Below are 17,189 nucleotides of genomic sequence, written 5' to 3' on the forward strand. Positions count from 1 at the left end.
TGAAATCAGAGACAGTCTGTTTCCATGCTATTCCACATGAAATATATATGAGTGTTTGGGTGTGTGTGTGTGTGTGTGTGTGTGTGTGTGTGTTGTCAGAAGGGGGGACTGTTCAAATTAATATTAGTTATTCTATATATGTCAAACACTTTGACCAACATTGCACTGGGACACCACTCATATACTCAAATAAACACATTCATGTTTCTCTTATTTAAAAAATCTCTTGAATTGGCAACTCATACATGACCAGTACCACTGATAAGATAAGACAAGGTAGCACTGTGTACTATAAATGGAGCAGGTCTCTCCTCCCCTAGTTCCAGTTCTGTTGGTGCTATAAGGCTGGAAATGGTGGGGAAAATCTTAATAACGATATTTTAGTAAAAAATGAAAGCAATGCATTTTGGTATTCACAGAAAAGGTGTCAAATGACCAATTAACATTTGCAAGCAGTGTATGGAATGAAATTTTTGGAAGCATCCTAACTGCATCACTCATCGATTCCAGATGCCTGCCCCAGACTGCACCTCAGGCTAGCGGGAATTGCGCATGTTTTTAAGTCTCAGATATCCTCGCATCTGTTTCTCAAAGAGACAACGCTACACAGTACATGCGCATCCTTCAAAAGCGTTCACTGTGCATAGCCGGCAATATTAAAAATAGTCATACTGATGCAAGACCCGCACAAGAAAGATACTGATTTCACTTAACAGACGGTTCGGTCAGCATAAAACCACGTGTCTAGCAGATTAGAAACGGGGTTAGCTGAGTCTCACTCTTGGCTTGCAATCTCTTTATTATTGATTTGACGTTGAACGAGCGCCGACAGATACCCACACTCAGCGAAGGAAGGAGTGCGTCTCAGAGATGACACGAAAACAGAGCCATGCCTTTCTGAAATGATTCTGGAGTGTTCGAAAACAACTCTGAAACTCAGCGGCCGTTCATTAAGATTTTAACCTCACATTTGGTGTTGTATGCAATGTCCTTGAATCTGAAACCTCGAGGCGAACGATTTGATGGACTCTCGCTCCTATACTGGTAAGTAAATAAGGAGTTTATATTTACTGTCATTATCAGAGACTGAAGTTTAGAAACCGAGGACAGCTCACCGATACGTTTCGTGTTTAATTGCAAAATGCCCTCATCAGAATTAACGTCCTTTCTCAAAAGGCATACGAGGACAGCTCTCATTCAACTTGAATAATTTTGACCTATTTATGCGAAAGTAGAGTAATAGAGACGCAAGCGGTGTTTTTGTGTGCTTCTTGAGTGAGGATAACGGTTTCTCTACATATTCCTTGTCTTCTATCCAGTCGGTGGGTTGCACTGATGCCAGCTGAAAGTATCATAGTATAATAATAGCATAAGGTGCATTAAATATTTGGACAAACAATGTGCAATGTAGTTTAATTTGTGGATACATAATAGATCTGAATATTTCCGATTTTAGATCGAATTTACAAGAATATAAGGCGGTTCATTAGAACGCTATTATTTAAATAGTCATACTCATAAAATAAGGCACATAAAATGTTCAGAGTAGACAATGACAAACTAGCGTAGCGTTTTACTAAAGAGACGCTGTTAGGCTATTAACGTAGGAGAAATTGTATCGGCTTTTTAGGTATTTGCGCTTCATACATACTGTTTGGGCATAATTACACATTGTTTGATGACTTTTTAAATGCATGAACTAGGTCGCTCTCTTTTTAATCTAAAATTTAACTCTTTAAGCTACATGTCTATATAATACGCAGAGTAATACTGCTACATCATGTTCCCAAAGTTCACAATGAAACGTGCAGGACTGTAGGTGTGTACATTTTAAGCACGGTACCACGTGCGCAAGATTTAATATGTTGATATTGGTCAGTAAACAATAAAACTCTGATATTGGTCAGAGTAAACAATAAAAAAGTTAAAAAGTAAACAATAAAAAAGTTAAAAAGAAAAAAACAAATGTCCCAGTAAAGCTTTCCATTAATTAAAAATTGACGTTCTTTGCCCATTTCTGCAATCGTTTTAAACGTGGTTTGGCACGTGTTTATTATTTGCATTTTATGCAGAACTAAAAGTCTTTCAAAACAACCACTGCGCCAACATTAGTGGCTGGAGCTAAAACATTTTTCAAATATTAACATCGCAAAAGGGAATTTGGGATCATCTATGTAAGGCATGAATTCGGATGATAAGTGACGAAAGTCATTTCAAACGGTTAATGCTGTTTTGCCCCAGGGACGACTCTGCCTAGCGACTTGCTAAATTTAGACACTGGAAGCTGGGACCTGTTTGGACAATAGAGTCAACTGAGAGCGCTGGACAAGCGATGAGAGCGGGTCAGTGCTCGTTAAATCACCAACTACAGTAAGGTGCATGGCCATAATAACTTAACATAGCTGAGGGCGTCACAACAGTATGAGCAAGAGGGCGTGGCTTAGCTATTCTAATTTCCTATTAAACTGCTAGACCATGATCTGTCATATACACATACATTGGTGAGGATACCAGCTGCTGATTCTCGATTCCATGTTGTTAAGGATCAGAAAGCACCTCTTCTGCCAGAAGGTTACTGTCATCATTGCCCAACTAACTCTACGTCTGATTAATTAATTGGCCTGGCACCCATACCGATACAAGTTTTTTTTTGTTTTGACATTGAACGCCATACCAAGGATATCTTGGGCTAGTAATGTGATGATGTGGAAATGTTGGTATGTTCCAGCACATGAAGTCAAGGGTGTTATTTTTTCCTCACAAATAAATAGGTCACCCTCAAATGGCTAAATAAGCAACTGATTCACCGCTTGAAATTAATCTCGCCGTATCTTGGACAGTGGAATCTTTGAACAGATACCTGATTGATGAATTATTTGTCTTCCTGAATTGTCTGTGTGGAGTATACCATCTACGTCGCAAGCGCTCACAACACAGTTGATAAAGCATTCTTCATCTCATATCTTTCGAAGGGCTTGGACGGATGTCTGTAGCATAAGCAGTGCTATGTTCATAGCTCATGTTTATAGCTGCGATTAGCTATCCTGCAACCAGACACAACAAAACTGGACGACAGGAATTCCTTCCAACTGAACAGTGAATCATACATGTGACTTGTTCATTTACTAGACACACAGGAGTACCATATACTGTTTCAGCAGTCAGGTCATGGGCAATAGATGAGTACATGCATGTTCACATTTTAAATAAAGCAGTCCTTTGAAGGGAACTATGGGTCAGGTGGGGTGCACTAGTAGAGACCTCTTTACATTAACCTCAGTTGTCTGGTAGCTGGTGTGTGCGACTTCTCACATCTTGCGCACAATAACTTGATGTTTTGTAAGTCTCCACCAGAGGAAAATGGAATGGAAATGGAGATGGAAAATAGGGCTAATTTGTTTGACAGACCTTTTATAAATCTTGACAGGCGAAAGAATCCTTCCTTATAGCCTTGTCTCCTTTGGAGAACCTGGGTCAAGATGACTGACTGATTGTCAGCAGAAAATAAAAGAAGAAATTACAAATTACAGCATGTTTTGGGGTGTATACAGGGGGTATGTGTAGCTTATGTCAGACCTTTGTCTGTGCAGAACCCTGAAATAGGACATTTTCCACAGGCAGGGACAGTCTCTCCACCAGTTTGTGAATTATGTGTTAGCTAGTGCAAAAATCCTAGTGAAGTGACAGTTGCCCTTCCCATTGATGTCATGCATCCATATGCTTATCATTCATTTTCCCAATTTTTTCCCAGTGTTAAATTGCTAACAGCCTTTGATTGAAACTATATCACACGTAATGTGTCAGGTTGTAATTCAGTGTTCAGTTTTAACCTTTCTTGTGATCTTCATAATTATTCGTGACAAGTCTGATCAGTCACCCATGACACATTCACTTCGGGTAGATATGTCTCCATGTCTGCTTGAGAAAGAAAATTATTATTTACCTGACAGAGGATTGAAGTTGTCCCTTCTTACAGGAAAACCGAGACTTCCATAACATTGTTTAAACATGACTGAGCAGGATTCCTTTCTCCTGATGGCAAACTGTCCACGCTGTCTGAAAATGTGGAAGTATCCCTAAAGGATTATGATCTTGTGGATAAGTAGCCATTGTTATGGAATACCTGAAACACGTACCTTTTATTACGTAAGAGACCCTACTTACATAATTGCGTTGGATATTAGTCTCAGCGTATCCTGGTAACCATCTGCCTGAGGTACGGTATTCTACAACCAATGCCGGACATCTGTTTCTTTTAACTAGGAGAGCAGGGTGACCAGCCTCTGATCTGATGCCATTTAGACACGACTGTCTCAAATGATTAGCTGATTTTGGTACAAGGTACTAGCTGACCAATGACAATTATATAGATCCTTTCTGATAATTAAGTTGGTTATAGAAAAGAATTTTGAATGGTTTCCTTTTCATTCTGGGGTTGCATTGCCATACTAACATCAATGTGTAGTAACAGAAATCAGTTCATGTACTGTGTATGACCTCACCACTAATGAAATATAAGAGGAGTGAGCATATATTTAATATTGAGTCATAATTCATATCATCTGGGCTAAAAACAAATAATCAAGAGCACAAATGTTGCTTGTGCAATCTCAATTCCAAGTGATTGGTGTTCATTGGCCTTTTCAGTTCATTCGAAATTGCTCCTTCTTCCTTTTTGTTTGTATTGATTTTCTGTTTGCTGCTTCATTGGTTTTGATTTTCTTTCCTTCAGCATTTCAACACAGTGCTACAAGTTGCTGACTCTTTCCCCAGAGAACACAGTCAGATTTTTTTAATCAACACAATGATTGATTCTTGCTTAGCAAACTTTTTTTACCTGTCAGTTGAAAATGTGTGCTAAATGGACTGATAGATGTGCTGTCTTTAATGTGTTTGACAAAGATAAATTGGCTTGCCAGCTTTAGACACATACTAATGCACAATGAATTCACTATCGCAAATACATGCTCAAGGGAATTCCTATGTTTCTCTCCTCTTCAATAAATAAATAAAATAAAATAAATATATCCATAAAAAGTGAGTGGTGAAGATTACAAAAAGATGAACCTTGCTCTCAGTAGTCAAAAAGATAATTCTGATATATCTGTACATATCAAGCAACATTTTGAGGTTAGCTGCACTGCCAACACCAAGCTTGGCTGTGTCAAAATTTCTTCTCTCTGTTGCCTATAGGGGGCAGTCAGGCATTTGTTTTCATATGCTGCAAACAGGTCAAAACCCTCTTCATGAACTCAGATTAACCTGTTTCAATTGGGCGGTGCAGAGGCGTCTCAAAGCTGGTTGTGTCACATGTGCCGCTTCCCCCCATCCCATCCCCCCACCTTCTGGGCCAGGTGTCTATCTGTGCAGCGTGCTCCTGTCCTCGAAAAGAGGGATGCGGGAACACAGCGGTTGCTATGGCCGTGAGCTGAGGCCCCACCACCGAATCACTGTTGTGATTTCTCGGTGTTGCCTGGATTATCCTATAATCTGATAACAACCCACTGTGCAGATTTGGTGACTAAAGTTGTGATGTAAATGGTTGTTGCCATGGTTACTGGATGACAGAAAAATAATTCTGCTCTGTGTGTGTGTGTGTGTGTGTGTGTGTGTGGGGGGGGGGGGGGGGGGGGGGGTGACTGTGTGTGTTTTTGTTTCATGCCTCTGTCAAATCCACCCTGTTATCAGGTTTCATAGTAGAGAGAGTGGAGATCAGTTTGGCCCTCCATTGTTCATCTTGGGTGAATAATAATTCCAGGCCCTTGCAATAAATTCTTCCCACCTAATGATTTTAATGCAAAAAAGGTAGCTGGATGTTCACGTGGAATGTATGTGAAAGTTTTTTTTAACCATGCAGTACCTCAAGAACGGTCTACTTGAGTGGGCCAAAGAATACAGACAAGATATGTTTGTGAAAGGTAACTGTGCATTAGCAGTAGCTCAAGATGAAAAACTCCTATGCAAAATCCATTAGTGAGGATCTGAAATAAAAGAGTGCACCAACCAAGAAGAATACAATACACTTCAAAGACACATGAAGTCACTGAACATCCTACTGTAACTGAGCAGATTTTTTTTTTCATTTGCAGTTGTCAAACAGAACAGCAGAGTATGCTGTGTGATCGATCGTAAGGAAAACAGCAAGGTGGACAATATTGAGTGTTCGATCAGTTGGGGCATGCACAATGTAGTTATTCTCAGGCATAAACACTGGTTTAAATTCAGTCATCAATCATCTTTGATTAAATGCTTTAAAATGGATTTTTCACAATATCGCTGTGAAGCTGTTGTTTTACTTGTTGCAGTGCAAAGTTTGGAGTTGTCATCCTCAATTTAACAACCCAAAAGAGCTCATTCTTTGGAGCCCCATTTGGACTGTAATCATTTGACCTACTGTGGTGCTGAAACGCTTGTAAATTCAAACATGGTTCAATGAGCAATTCATGCTTCCTTCTATAGCAAAGGCTGTACTGTGGCAGGAAGCTCAAAGTAACCTTGGTCTCTAAAAGTGCCCATGAAAAACAACACCTCAGTTGAAGGACTGACTCACATTGGGGTGATGTTAGATGCTGTTATGGAATACTGCATCTCCATACTAAGGGGTTTGTTGATGTGTCCTTGACAACCAGCAAGAGCAGCAAGCCATAAGAAGAAACTATGAGAAAGATGAAATGTGAGTGCCAAGCTAGAAACACAAGCTAGACAGGAAAATGATTGACCTGTGGCAAGAACAGGGCTTATTTAATCCATCTGCAAACCGCTACCACCACAACCATCACAATCCTGATCAGTGTTAAAAAATAGGTAGGTAGCATGAAAGAAACAATTGGTCACTTCATGTGGTCTCATTTCATGCTTTAAGTTCTTTATAACCATATATCGGTGAACATCAGCACTGTATGATGCAGAAATCATTGCCCAGTCCTGAGATGGTGATAAATGGTAAGATTCCCTAATTTTGAAAGGTGCATGGTATGTCAGACACAGCACCCATGGTTCGGCTGTAGATTCCTCATAATGTGTTTAAGGTTCACTCACTAATTACACGTTATATGTGTACTAAGCTTTAAGATGTAGATTTTAAGGCTGCCATTATTTTGATTGCTGTGGTGTTGGACCTACAGTGGTTAAGTTCATTTTGCCCTCTGTGTGACACGGGCTGTCATTTTTGTCAAATGAGGAGACAGCCAGTACAAATCCAGTTTTGAAACTTTGCTCCTGGCCACAATGTTTATTTGTGAGCTCGCTTTTGTTTGATCTAAAAACATGCAATCCATCAATTCAAACTAAACCTGTCACATGATGGTTGTGTCGACTTTAATTAATGTGTAGAAGCACCTAGTGACTGCTTATTTAAGCATATTTGTCAGTCCTGATGTATTTGGGGCACTGGTGAAAGGTTCTGGTGCTGGCCTGGCCACAGGTTATGTAATGTTAACACATTTTAACAGTCAGAGTCACTTGGCAACATCCTGACTTTGTAGGGAGTGTCCTAATTGTAATGACAGTTGATATTCTATCACTCCACAGTCATTGTTTCTTTTTTTTTACCTATTACTACCTCTGTGTGGGAATATTGTAGGGTGTCCCATTAACATTTCAGTTCCCTTTTCGTAAAACTGGCCAATGGAAAAGGTCAAGGTCCATGTTACTGGGTTAATTAAAGATTGTAAGGGGGTGGGAAGTTGCATTATTATGAAAGTGGAATCCATATAAAAAGATGCAATTCTCTTAATACAGCATAATCCCATGCATTATATAACCTTACTTCAAAAAGGGGACATGAGATCACAGTTACAGTATTGTGGTAATTCTGTACGTCCTTGCAACACAAAGCAATACAAAGGTAGAGCATCAGTTCTTAAAAAGGCAGGGTCGATGTTAAGTAATGGTTGAGAAAATTAGTGAATATAAACTCGTCATCCACCATGGAATAATTATCTGAAAAAGATTGTTCAGCTTCAAACATGCAATTGTGATGTGCAAAATTAAACGAAAGCACTTTCAGATTTGTCCGACATAACTAGCACAAAAAATAGACTAAAACACGTCCAGAAACTGGGAGGCTAATATTTGTTGGGGCCAGATGGATATTTGGTAAATCCTCTTTATGTGGTTTAACACTGGGAATAATCACGCTTTAAATGTGCAATATGTCAAATTACTTAATAAGGTACTAACGTAGTAAGAAGTTAAAACGCCTTTTCTAATCAACGAAGGTGCCTTCATCTTTCCATACGATGTTTCATAAAAGTGTACTTCTCAGATGCCGGCCTTTATTTCGACAGCCGAAAACGAAAATTTCATATTAAAGCATACCGGGCTTCGGGTTCTGTGGCCGCATTGCATAAGAGCAAATCTGCTAGGAAAGTTAGCGATGTTTTGTCTGATCTGCTAGCAGCGGGTGGAATTAAACCCTGGAAGAGAGCAGATCATGTGCTTCGCACTGGCGAGGATCTGCGTGCGGTACTGAAGCTGAAGAGGAGGGCTCATATTTCACTTTCTTGGATGCAAAGAAAAGCGTTCAAAATGCCAACTTTTTCTGTCATGTATAAAGGAGCAGTCATGTTAAGCAGGTAATGGGGGAATGAGATGTGGGATAGGGAAAATATTGTGTAATCTGTCGTAATTGTTGTTATCGTAAGAACTGTGTCGTGCGCAACTGGCAAGCGGACACTCCGGCGTGAGCAGCTATAGATGTGTATGGAGATACACAAGCGCCTATTCGCAGACAGTGTCCAATGTTCAGTAGTCTACGATGGCATTCCCACTCAGAGTAAATGTCATATTAATCGTGCTTTATTGCTCATTTGTTTCTCAGGTTAAACTGAAACTTAAAAGCTCATCCACTGTGCTCGAGTTGTAAGGACATGTGTTTATCTGGAGCAGGCTGTAATCCGCAACTGCCGTAACCGACAATGGAGACTTAGTTGTGTCTCGTTTTCCCTTTATTGGGTAGGTGAGGACCTATACAAAGTTGGAGGTCTCTTTTAACTATCGGGCACTCATTCACTGTGTAATTATTGTTATACATTGTAATTAATTACTGAAGATGGGGTGTGGTTTGAATGCAGTGGAGATTGTTAAAATAATATTTTCAATCGGACACAAGGATTCAGCTTGTCAAACTAAAATGTATCTTCCCTACACGAGAAAAGTTGCACAGCGTTGTTGCACAAAAACACAAGAAAATAACACTTGGATCATGCTTGTTCGACTTACTACAGCACCATACTGGGTTAATGCAAGACGTAAAATAGATGTGAAGGTCCTCCATTAAATTATAATGAATGAATCGTAACGAATGCCACGGAGTTGCTATATATAAAGGAAATCAGGATGAGTCCTTAACTAGGTTTTTAAATAAAATGATAAAAAGCACACTTTAAAGTTCATCTGAATTAAATTGTTACAGTTCAGCTGGCGTCTGTGCATGTTCGCAACATATTTTGGGCTTTTTGTGCTTTTCGAAGACCCAGTTACTGTAGGCCTATATACACGATATATTTTACGATCTGACTGTGCGTTTTTATAACGACTCAAAGTAATTGGTGCAAGCTGAGAAGACAGTAGTGTCCCATCGCCCTCGAATAACTGCTGATAGATTTTACCATTCAAGGATATCATATAGCAGTTAAAATCTGATAATCATGAAACGGGTGAAGGTGAAGAACTACACTAATTTAATTTCTTGTCTGGTAATAAACAACGAAAACAGGCAGTCCAGAATAGCTGCTACTTCAAGCCGTTTGGTTTAAGTTGGATATCCATGTGAATAATACACATCCAAAGGCCAAAAAGACCCACAGATATTGTAATTCAGTATCTAGTGAACTTACATGGGGTGGATTTATTGTCTGTTACCTCTAATTTCAGGCTTACATTTACATAACATTTTGCTATTTGTCAGATGACAACTTATAAAGAACAAAGACAAAGTGCATCTAGTTTGAAGTTATTTGGTTGTTTAATATTCTTGCTGTTCTTGTAATTATTTCTTTCAATGAAAATGATCTTGGTTTGATTACTGAGAATCTTAGAGGGATGTAATAGATACATTCTATGTATACCAGTTTTAAAAACACATGTGGTGTTTCCTGGAATGCAATGATCCACAGAAACTCTGACATGTTGGATAGTTGGCAAGTGCATTCAGGGAAACAAACAATGACCAGAAGGAGATCGTCTTATTTCACTTCATTCAGCTTCATTCAACTTCTTATTGAATGAGCCAAATATTGACCTGGGTTAGTATTTATGTACAGCTGCATGTAGGTTTAATCTGCACACTGCACTGTGTCCCACATTACAGCTGTCGAAGACGGATGAAGTGGGAGTGAGATCTGGTCAGCGCTGAAGTTCACATTTGTGGGGTGTTAGATTTGTAAATTGCTCAAGGTTTTGCTGTTGGAAATTCTAACCAGTTGGTTGTTTCATCTAACCAACTGGTTGTGGACATTATATGAGTTTATCAATTCTAGATAATCTGAATGACAGCAACCGGTCCCCTAGTATTTCCTGAAGAACATTCAAGTTTCCCCCTGTTTTAAGAAACAGCCTTTACTTTTGGTTGGTTGATGTAAGAGAGATCCAGTGATGAGCTCCTTTCTTCACATCTCCCCCTGTCCTTGTGACCTGAAGGACACTGATGGGTCCACATGGGGTAGATCGAGCCGTGCACTCCATGGACTTCACAGACTGCGAGAATGGATTAGGTAAGTCTGTCTCATCTTATTTTCACATATCATTTTGTTTTGTTGTCATACAGCTATGTGCCGTGGTTTGTGGCAACGAAACAAGTTTCAGAAGTAGAGTAGTTTTTTAAGCTGCTTGCATTGTATTTGGCAGTGCAATGCTTATCAGGGCTCTTGTTTTTATTCATGGAGATGAGGGACTGAGAGCACAGTCTTTTGATTGACATCTACTTTGTACAAGTTTGATGTGGCATCTGCCTCAGTTTTTTTTTTGAGTCTTTGAATGATTATACATTTCATGTGAGCTAATGTCAAAATTTGGACATCCCAGATATTATTAGTAGTCAGTAAGGAGAGAAAATGTGTTGAGGAGAAACTGGTGATGTTTCACTGCAGGTTTATACTTTCTTGCATTTTCCAGGTAGAATTAAGATCAATAATGCCCCAAAGGTACTTGTATCAAGACCAAAGACGGGAAATAATATTTCTGGTAGTCCAACTTTTGCAATAAAGGATTTGTCACTGATTTGGAAAATGCACAGCTTTCCCAGTGAAAACTTCAAGAAGTCAGTAGTACTGATGCCTGTTAGCCAATTGCTGTGACTGCCTACACACAAAAAAAGAGAATCATCACTTTTGAAATGTATTTGAACTTCAGCTAAGCTGCAGCTCAGCTATATTTCGTACAGCAAGGGAATGTCATGGTGGTAGCTTACAGGTGTTTTGTGGACTTTTAAAATGGCAACATTTTAGATGTACAGCTGTAGAGCCATGGGCACATCAATAAGTTGGAATCACTGCCTTTACTGGTATTTTTCGGGTAATTTTAAATTACCCGAAAGATAATTTTTATCTTTCTGAGCGTCAAACCGGCAAGGAATTTTTCTTTTCCTGGTATAACAAAACACTTACATTGGAATGTAAGGGGAAACCTTGGGATGCCAGGCTTATGAAATAGGATTTTCATTTTCCTTGTAGGCTGAGTTATGAGAAAGTAATTAACACAATCTGAGGTGATTAACATCTCCTTGCTCTAAACTCTATTAGTGGAGACAGCTAGTGCTGCCTGTCTTGAGCTGAAAGCTCACAAAAATCCCTCCTCTGTACAGAAGGATTAAAAGTGAGATGTATGCTGTTTTTCTGAGACAAAATGCTAAAAAATCTGCTAGGTTTTATTTAGGATGAAGGGAATGCATTTAAAATGTGCCTTATTCTAACCACGGAAGCTTCGTGAGGAGTTTCCTGTCTGTTTGTGGAAGTGATTTATTTCATGGATTACTGTGGACAATATTTGGGCTGAACGCCATACCTGCTCACATGCAGTGCTATACTGTGCAGGCATCTGTAACAGCACTCGGCTGAATTAAATGACCTGTGAGCATTGGCCAGTTGTGTTGACTTAGTCATCTTTTAGGGATTGAACTGTATGTGCAAGTTTTCACATACAGGGAATCTATAGCTTATATAGATAGATAACACATAGCTTACTCACAAATAAAATAGAGACAGAAGACAAAAGATGCTTGTTTATTCTGCAAGACTATATGTTCTGTATTCCTTCATGGGTTGATTTTTAACCTAGGGAGTTCTGGGGATGGAGCTGTGGGTTCAACAATGAAATTACAGAGCTTGTTTGTATGTTCTTTGTATAGTATGTTGCATTGTTGATTGGGTGAGAAAATCTCCATGCGAAAGAAAATCTATGCTCATGGAAATAAAATGTATGTAAGCTGTCATTAGAATTCAAGTGTGGTGTGTTTCAGAATGTTTTGATGTACAATTTTACACTTCTGCCCTCTCAGGAATTAAAGTCATTGGAGGGGTAAAGGAATTAACTGGCGAGGAATTTGGTGTCTATGTGAAAAGGATTTTACCTGGTGGCCTTGCTGCAGGTGATGGTAAGTGCATGTTAAAAAGATAATGCAGTCAGCAAAATATGATACATATCCAGTGACAGCAATGTTGTTATCTTTACTATGCTTGCAAACATTACATGTTCTGACTTTTGCACAAAATGCAGCATATGTCACACAGACTAGGAAGGCACAAAGACAGCACAGATATTTACTGACGTAATGTCATGCAATGCCAAATTTCAAGGAATGGTTCTTGTCAAAACTGCAGTACCGTTCAATTGGTTTTATTATTTTAGTATTACCAGGAATAGGAGTATACCTTTGATTAATAAAAAACATGCTTGCAGAAGTGAACAATGACATGCCCTGATTTTGTCCTTCAAACCAACTTTAAAAGCTTTCCCCTGCTAATTCCTAAAAGATCTACTTTGACGAGCCATCGTTTAATTAAATTGCTGTGATCCACACTGTTACAATGAGCTTTTTCTAATGAACAAAGGTGAGCAATCTCATTATTGTGAACTAAGGTTGAAAGTCCAATATGCTTTAACTGAGATTGAGGTTTGGTCAATTCATTAATTGACATTTCATCAAAGGAGGAATGGTTGTGGTTAAGAAGAAATACTCATCTGGAAAAGGTTCATGGTGTAAAAGCAGTGATGTGAAAAGTCTCCTGCCGCTGGTTCCAATTACCAGACCGTTGAAGTCATAGCTTTTACCTCTGGCTAATACCCTCACGTGTGTTGGGGAGTTTAAATTAACCTGTGTGCTTAGTGTTAATGCTTTTGGCTGGCAGGATTTCCAGGGTCTTTTCTGCTTATCGTGCCTTGTGTACATTGCGATCTCAGTAGACATACATAGGCGACAGGCCTGTTCAGTTCCAGCACAGGCCTTCCAAGCCCAGCTGGCACTCCCTTCTATTTCAGTAATTCACTTCAAGAATCGTGTCAATTAAAACTGAAAGAGCTAAGTAGGGACTAGATCTGTTTAAGAAATAATATTAATTGTTTTCATTTTAAATTGTTTTTATTAAAAGACATTTTACATTATGGAGCATGGGGAATAGGTCTAGAGCACAGAGCACATGGGGGCAGCTATTTTCTTAGATCAGTATGTCATGATTTATCCTGTCACAGAGAACACTGAACTGAAGTGAAAGTCTATGACAGCCCAGATCAGCCCGTGAATGTGAGAATGGAAGGAGCAGGATATTGGCATCCTGGGGGAACATTGTGATGAGGAACTTTTGGAGCAGGACAGCATTAATAAAAGACAAGTGACTATGACCTAGTTCCGGTGCTCCCTGATCTGCAGGGGAGAGATGGTACGCTGTGAGTCACGCCAGGTGCATCACACAGAAGACTGCCAGTTGGGTCAAATGCCAGTCACACCTGCTGGCTGCTCTTTGCACCAGATACAACAATGTCAAAACATTTTCCCTCTTTAATTCATTCCATGAGTGAATGTGGATCAACTCTGAAAAAGTATAACAATAAAAATTACAAGCATTTATGTTACTGACATTGTTGGCTGGCATTCTAATAAACAGAAGGGTTTAACACTGATATAAAATAAATTTGCTTTCCTTTTACATTACATTACATTACAGATGCTCTTATCCCGAGCGACTTCCAGAATAATAGAACATAAGTGTATCCATTCAAGTTTTACTTCTTGAATCCTCTATGGACCATTTTCTTACTTAATTCTTACTACTAACCTGGCTTGAAATTTCCGTTTCCTTTTGGGAGGATTGTTTTATTTCCTGAGGTACACCATCCTTTTACATGCAAGAGTGAAAGTATTGGAGTGTTTATATAAATTGTGGAAATGGTATATGCCAATGGTCTTTGGCATGATTAGAAGCTATGAGAGCACAGGTTACCACTCTCAGAAAAAACTAACAATCCAAACCAGCAATCTCCCATCCTCTGCCATTTTATACAGTTTACCGTATCCAGGATAAATTTATGGGACACCTTTAGTATCCTAAATTTAATCATGTATATAAAAGGTATATAAAAAGGCTGTTGTTCAGCCAAGGAGCAAGAAAGAGTTATTGGATGTGTTGATTTCTTTGTTACTGCATTAGTTGACATAGATTACTTCACACTGGTGCATCTCAAAACATGAGCTGAGCACCATGCAAAAAAAGAAAAAAAGGTGAAAAAAAGCAACAATATTGCACAGCATTGTAATAACTAGCAAGTACCTAAGCCCACTCTTGACTTTCTATCATGTGTTGTTAGTGAGTGACTTGAACCAGGCATAGTGTTTTGGTGTGTCAAGTAACATCTTTTGATTGCTTCATCCAAGTCTGTCACCGACAGCACATGGTAGCTCCATCTGTTATTAGGTTTATGAAAGCTCATTAGAAGTGGGGTGTGTTGGCTGTCATTGGCTGGAGAAGCTGTGCATTGAGCCGTTGTTTTTAAACTTTCTCAGGACATCTCCAGCCTGGGGACCAGATCCTGGAAGTGAACGGGGAGAGTTTGGTAGGAGTCACAAGTGAAAGGTACAGCATAACATAGCTTAATACTCCGTCTCTTTGAACTGAGAATAACACTATCAGTTCATTATCCATCTGCCTGCGGGTGAGTGCTTGCAAGTTAAACAACAGCTGGCTGTTGTTGTGTTCGCAGAGCTGTGGACATCCTCAGAGCGGCATCCTCAACCAATCACATGCGCCTTCTCATCACCAGGGACGAGGAGGCAAGGTAAGCCATTACTGATTGTATGCAGATGGATGTCCTGGAAATATTATGACGTAGTGACTGCCAGCAGACTTACCTGTATGTGAAGGAACAGTGAAAGGACGTTGCAGTGTCATTCAATCAGTATGAACAAACACAATAAGCATCAGTCAGATTCAGGGGCTGGAGATTTCAATTGGACCGACAGAATAATTTCTGGCTTTGTCTTTGTTGAACTTTTTATGTATTTGAACTTCTGAACTTATATATGTATTTTATTAAACACTGTGTTCATCATTGATATTTATATATTTTTATTTAAGTAGCTTTAAATATTTTAAGGAGGAATGAATAATTTTGTTCCTAAACTAGATCTGTGCTGATACTGGCAATGTTTAGGGGGGTTCTTGGCTGGGTCTTCAAAGACACTGGCAGCTACAGTCTGGATGAGAAAAGGGACCCCTGGGTTTCTTCCCCACAGTGCTTCTGTATTGCAGCCCCTTCATGAACATTGAATCATCCAAACAAAAAGCCTGTCTGGTACAAAGAGAAACCATATGCAACTTGAGGTTTGCCTAGCCATAGCTTTTCCATGGCCATGGTTTTTCCATGACCAAAATAATGATCTTTCAACTTCATTCAGTGTGTTCTGTCTGTAACCCATAGTTGTGAATTTTTACTTTTCCTTTTTATGATTTCTTGCACACTTTATAAGTTAAATGAAAATGACATCACATATATTATGTGAGAGATTTGTGAATATATAATGCTTGATAAATTAATTTCTCAAGAACAGAGAAACAGAACAGAGGCAAGAATGAGGCAAGTATGTCTTGCTTATAAAGTCGTATTGTTGTAGTCAGTGCATGAAGCATGCAGATTATCATTCAATCCCATACTCTTAGCTGTAGAATTTTGACATAATCAGGGACAATTCAGGATAGTTGGCCAGACTTCAGATTTGAGAAAGGCATGCCTTTCACGCATGTTGCAGGAAAGCTGGAAATTAAAAGTGACAGATGTAGAGCTGTCCGAAAAAGCAAGCATTTGACGTCACTTGCTGTCATACCGGCACACACACAGGATCAGTGTCACACAGTATGTGGTTGTGCTGCTGATAGCTGACTTCTGTTAACCTCTTAAAGGATTTCATGACTGGGGCAATGTCAGGCTGCTGGATATTTATGGACATAAGTCTAGACGATCATAGACCCGGAACTATATCCCAGATTTCTCCAAAGAAGCACAGACTAGGAGATTCATACTGCAGGAGGGGAAACATGGCACTTGCACTGTCCTGTCGTCAATCCTTCACATATCAGTAAATGACCACACGTGTGGGCAAGAATAAAAAAAGACCAAGCGTGAATGAATCATTAGATTTTTTTTTTATTTTGGGAAAAGAAAAAAAGATAACAGCAGACTTGAGGCTCGCTAAGCCGGGACCGTGATGACATGAGTCATGTGTCCCTGAGCCTCAGCCTGTTAATCTGCGCTCTACTTTAACCACCGCGAGTCCGGGGGATTATGCCTCCCGCTGCAGCCTGCAACGACAGCATGCTCATGTAACGCCCTCCGGCGCTGCTTCCAGCCGCTAGTAAACAACACCCACGCTCCATCGTGCCTCTGGGCACGCCCCTTTCGCGTTGGTGTTCGGCTGTGGGACCCCGTCCGGTGCCCTGCTCGCAGATCGGAAACCAAGGCTAAGGATCTCAGCTCTCCCCCTGTTTACCAGCCCGTTACCATCTACGTCACTCAACCTTGTCCGTCCTCCAGGGGTTTAATCTCAAAGGATAACCCAGCGTGAGGAGAGAAAAAAAAAACTGCATCCAGTTTCATCACGAAATCCATTTCACAGCTTCTGCAGCGGGGCACATTTTACCACGCTACGCAGACCTCAAGCTGCAAATGGTTGCTCTTTGTATCAGGCGGGCTTTTTCATAAAG

General features: G+C 39.8%; 1 protein-coding gene across 1 annotated transcript in view; it reads left to right on the forward strand.

Annotated features, from left to right (window-relative positions):
- Nucleotides 1-981: 981 nt before the first annotated feature.
- Nucleotides 982-17,189, forward strand: part of si:dkeyp-72e1.9 (syntaxin-binding protein 4) — a 32,006-nt gene continuing 15,798 nt past the window's right edge. Inside the window, exons 1-5 of the mRNA XM_036552839.1 lie at nt 982-1,044; nt 10,642-10,715; nt 12,497-12,592; nt 14,996-15,065; nt 15,193-15,267. Of these exons, the coding sequence (XP_036408732.1) occupies nt 986-1,044; nt 10,642-10,715; nt 12,497-12,592; nt 14,996-15,065; nt 15,193-15,267 (374 nt within the window). The 5' untranslated portion in view covers nt 982-985. The remainder of the gene's footprint in view (nt 1,045-10,641; nt 10,716-12,496; nt 12,593-14,995; nt 15,066-15,192; nt 15,268-17,189) is intronic.

Source organism: Megalops cyprinoides, chromosome 19, assembly GCF_013368585.1.
Source record: "Megalops cyprinoides isolate fMegCyp1 chromosome 19, fMegCyp1.pri, whole genome shotgun sequence".
In the NCBI taxonomy this organism is placed as follows: Eukaryota; Metazoa; Chordata; class Actinopteri; order Elopiformes; family Megalopidae; genus Megalops; species Megalops cyprinoides.